General features: G+C 30.3%; 1 protein-coding gene across 1 annotated transcript in view; it reads left to right on the forward strand.

Moving 5' to 3' along the window:
* Nucleotides 2,263–4,464, forward strand: part of LOC107634675 (NAC domain-containing protein 10-like) — a 4,203-nt gene continuing 2,001 nt past the window's right edge. Inside the window, exons 1-3 of the mRNA XM_016338102.2 lie at nucleotides 2,263–2,398; nucleotides 2,557–2,816; nucleotides 2,890–3,082. Of these exons, the coding sequence (XP_016193588.1) occupies nucleotides 2,604–2,816; nucleotides 2,890–3,082 (406 nt within the window). The 5' untranslated portion in view covers nucleotides 2,263–2,398; nucleotides 2,557–2,603. The remainder of the gene's footprint in view (nucleotides 2,399–2,556; nucleotides 2,817–2,889; nucleotides 3,083–4,464) is intronic.

The raw sequence follows: 4,464 nt of genomic DNA on the forward strand, positions 1-4,464 counted from the left end.
ATATTATTATTAATAATATATTTTTATTTATTGTCTATAATATTTTGACTACTTAACATTATTTTTATTTTTTGTAAAACAGTAAAAATAAAAAACTAATAATCAACCATGATGAAATTTAAATATGCGAGTTTATTCATTTTTGCTAAGAAACCAATTTTTTTTTTTCAGAAGCAGCCAAACAAATAAAGTAGTGTCATGAATAACAAAAATAATATCTAGACACTATACATCTTAGCTTTGAGCAAACCCGGAGCTTTGTACCAAAAGCGAAAGAAGCAGCCCGCATGCACGAACCCATAATTTGCGTAGTGCTATGTATGTATCCATGCCATTCACATATATCGTGTTTTGGTTCATACTCCATATCCATGCTTTTGAGAATGAAACATATCACGTTTTTGTATAACATAAAGTTTGTTCTTCTCCTCCTTTCATTCACCCTTTACTCCTACAAAAAACCAACTCTAATCCCTATCCATAGCATCTAATGGACACGTGGACATACATACCTTGGGAAACCTCAAAATTATCAGAAATTATATTGTACTCATAAAAGATATTTAACTTAATAATAAATCATAAGGGGTGTTAGGTAAATAATAACTATCTTAAATAACATGAACAACTACCAATCAAATAAAAATACACTACATCCTAATTTAATATTACTAATTAAATTTACTCTTTTAATCCTATTAATTCACATTGTTTACACATTGTTAAAAAATATTATTAGTTACCTATACTTTTCCTAAACCATAAGTACATAAAATATTTTCAGTACAAATTAAAAGCACACAGGAAACAAGAATGCATGTCAAAACAAAGCCTTGAAACCCTAGTGTTGAAGGCGTTAAAGTTGATAATAGAAACACAAATTGCAACAAAACGAGGAGCTTAACGGCCAAGTTTCGAGTAGCTTCTTTGAGAAGCCCTTCAAGACGTGTCGGTTGGTGTATACTATATTGTATTGAAAATATATAGTTGAGAAATCTTAAGGAAGGATTAATGCTAATATGTGTTAGCGTCTTTTGTCCCTACCTATTACTCTTATGTTTCTTTGTGATCCAAAGCAGTGGTGAAAACGTTCAACAACTTCGGCCGCAAGCGAAAATCTATTGTACTATTTCTTGATAAAACACATAAGGTGATGATGACCATGCGACATACATGCATTCATCATATTATCATTATCATCACCAGCTAAAGCCAAATGATATCAACGGCACACGTTCAAATATTTGGAAATTCAGTGTCTTTTGAAACTTTGAATTAATATATATTCTCTTGATTTATGTGAAATTTGTTTTCTTTATTTTCTTTAATAAGGGTACAAATATAGTTTGGAAGGGGTACGTGTGTGCGAGCGTGTTTAGTTTATACTGCGGTTGTGAAAGGATAAAGAAAAAGAAGAGAGATGCGTTACTTGAATGAAGAAGTATATGGGAAGAAATGAATTGAAAGTACTAGTATTATTTGTTGGCGCTAAGGTTTTTATATACATAAAATAAAATAAAATCAAAACATATCCTTTGAAATTTTATTGAAAGATATTTTGAATAAAAAATATTAGGTAATTCATATTTATCTTTATGGATTCATCAAAAGAATATTCGATTTATTTTTTATGAGCAGTATTACTAACTGATTATTTTTTTATTTTAGTTTTACCATCAATACTTAATTTTACACCTTTACACAATTATATATATATGAAAAGTATTTGTTGGGTTACATTGATCTTTGTCGGTTCGTATGTACATATCTGATAAGTGTGTAAGTTTTCTATTTTATTTTATTTGAAGGTTTTTACATAGCTTTAAGGACACTTCAAATTTGACAGTGCAGCCGAACCCCTAACACACACATGCACACAGCACACTCTAAATTAAAGAGGTGAAACGTCCTCACAAGAATCATCAGGTTGCCCCATCTCCACTCTTACCCACTACCCTTTTTTTAACCTCCTTTTTTTCTTATGAATTAAGGGTTTAAATCATTAATTAACCATGCACATTTTCATATATATATATATACTCTTAATTTTTCTTAACTAAGTCAACGTAATTAATCCTTCAAGTACACCAACAATGAGATCATTTTCATTTTCTTACATTATATAATTACCCCCAGAACTAGTGCAGCTAACTATTTATTATTTAGCCCTTGATTAATTAATTGATTCAACCGTATATACCAGGACAAAGAGAAACTTGGCTTCCAAGCTTCTTTGCTATATGTAGAACCCACTTGTGTTCCAAGAAGTTGGCGAAGTAGTAGTGCAAGGCGTTTGGAAGACCAAAAAGCACAGTTTCTCTATGAATCTTAAACAGAGAAGAATAATAATAGAAATATAGAAAAGATGGAAAACTAAGTAGATAGAGCAGACTGGTAGGTAAGATTATACTCCCTCTCCTCTGAAGCTGATCATTCAGGAAAAACGTGTTCCAAAAGGGACAAGCTACTACCTAGCTTTACCTTTTATTTTATTTTATTTTTCCTTTTCTTCTTCTCTCTCTGTTGATTATTTTGTATTTTTATTTTAATTATTAGGGAGCTGGTGATCATCGAAAGGGCCGGGTCTGGAAAAATCAAAAGAAATGACATGGTGCAATAGATCATCAGTTGTGGAGGGGGGAATCGAAATAATCAACCACCCCAATCTCAATATTATTGCAATCCCTAGAAATAGTAATGACAATAATAATAGTGTTATTAGTGTTAATCACGCAAATACTCCTCCTAAACCAACCGAAATCCGAGCCGTTACTTGCCCCTCTTGTGGTCATCACATTCAAATACAACAAGATCAGGTACTCATATCATTAATCCCAAGATTTGCTTCGTTATATCTTATGAAATTAAATGTTTTGATAACACATACAGGGTGGGGGAATTCAAGACTTGCCAGGATTGCCAGCTGGAGTGAAATTTGATCCGAATGACCAAGAGATACTGGAGCATTTGGATGCAAAAGTGCAGTCTGATGTGAGAAAGCTTCATCCTCTAATTGATGAGTTCATACCAACTCTTGAGGGCGAGAATGGAATTTGCTATACTCACCCAGAGAAGCTTCCAGGTTCAATTTCCCATTCTTTCCTTCTTCTTTTTTTTTTTTTTTTTTTTTAAAATAATATTGATTAATTATTTTTCTTGTGATGGCTTATTTAATTAATTTGGTAATAATAATACCATCATGATGCATAGGTTACGTTACTTTCATCATTGAAATTCTAATTTATTCGGAGACATCAGATTGATGTCCTGCATGAAATGGGGATTATTTAGCTGAGAATGACTGCCAACACATTTATTCATATCTCTAAAACGATATATTAATACTAATGATATTATCATTAATAAATTTCTGTTTATAAATGCACTTTCAATCATGTTAAGGCACTTGTTGCGGAATAAATTCTAAAAATGATCTCAAATTATATATAATAAAGGGGAGGGTCTTGGTTTAATTTGTGAAAATTAAGGAAGACACTGGGGTTAGACATGTTTATCCGTCTAATAGAAATGATGATGCATGTCTATTCTTTAGCTTAGCCTTTTAAGTTGTTCCTGCCTCCTTTTAATTATATATGTGTGTCATTCGGAGAGATGTTATATGATTATTAGGGGTAGTAAGGAGTAAATAGGTGGAAGAATCACATCTTTTAACCTACTCGTTCATGTATGTTACAAGGAAATGGAGATGCTTTTTAATTAGTACAGTTGTCAATGACTACCAAACTCAATGGTGGCATGATATCTCATGCATGTAGCAAAATGAATAATGTAAATAAATGTGAGAATTTATTAGATGCAACCTCATCATCATAATAAGAAAGATAACATTCTCAATGAATCATAGTTCAATATTTAAGCTATATTATATGATATATGGTAGAGTTCAATAATATTATTTGATCCATATAATTGACTCTACTTAGTGTGATAAGACTTTATTGTGGTTTTAATTTGTAATAAACAATGTCTTGAGTTATCCATACAATAGAAAATTGTTTTGTAAGAATGTATGTACACTTAAAAAATTAGATGATGTGAATAAATCGTCATTTAACACTTTACTAGTTATATATATAGTAGGAGGATTATTTATACGAAATTGATCTACTGAACAACCATTAAAGAAGAGTGGGTTATTTTTCTGTATGTTAAGAATGTATATTTAAAAGATGATGTTTAAATATGTTATAGTTTGTTTACCAATTCTTCATCTATAACAAAATATATTAAAAGTAAATAGTTAGAGTAGTGACTGCAATTCATACAAAATTCATATGTCAATTTATTAATAGAATGGAGGATTATTTCTCTGTTACTAAAACATTTAAGAATAATGCCTTAAGTAATTAACATTCTGAACTTTAATTTAAATGGTATAAATAAATAATAAACAATGTTATATGATCAATAAAATTGATTATCTTTTATTTAATAATGCTGGTT

The sequence above is a fragment of the Arachis ipaensis genome, chromosome B03 (assembly GCF_000816755.2).
Source record: "Arachis ipaensis cultivar K30076 chromosome B03, Araip1.1, whole genome shotgun sequence".
In the NCBI taxonomy this organism is placed as follows: domain Eukaryota; kingdom Viridiplantae; phylum Streptophyta; class Magnoliopsida; order Fabales; family Fabaceae; genus Arachis; species Arachis ipaensis.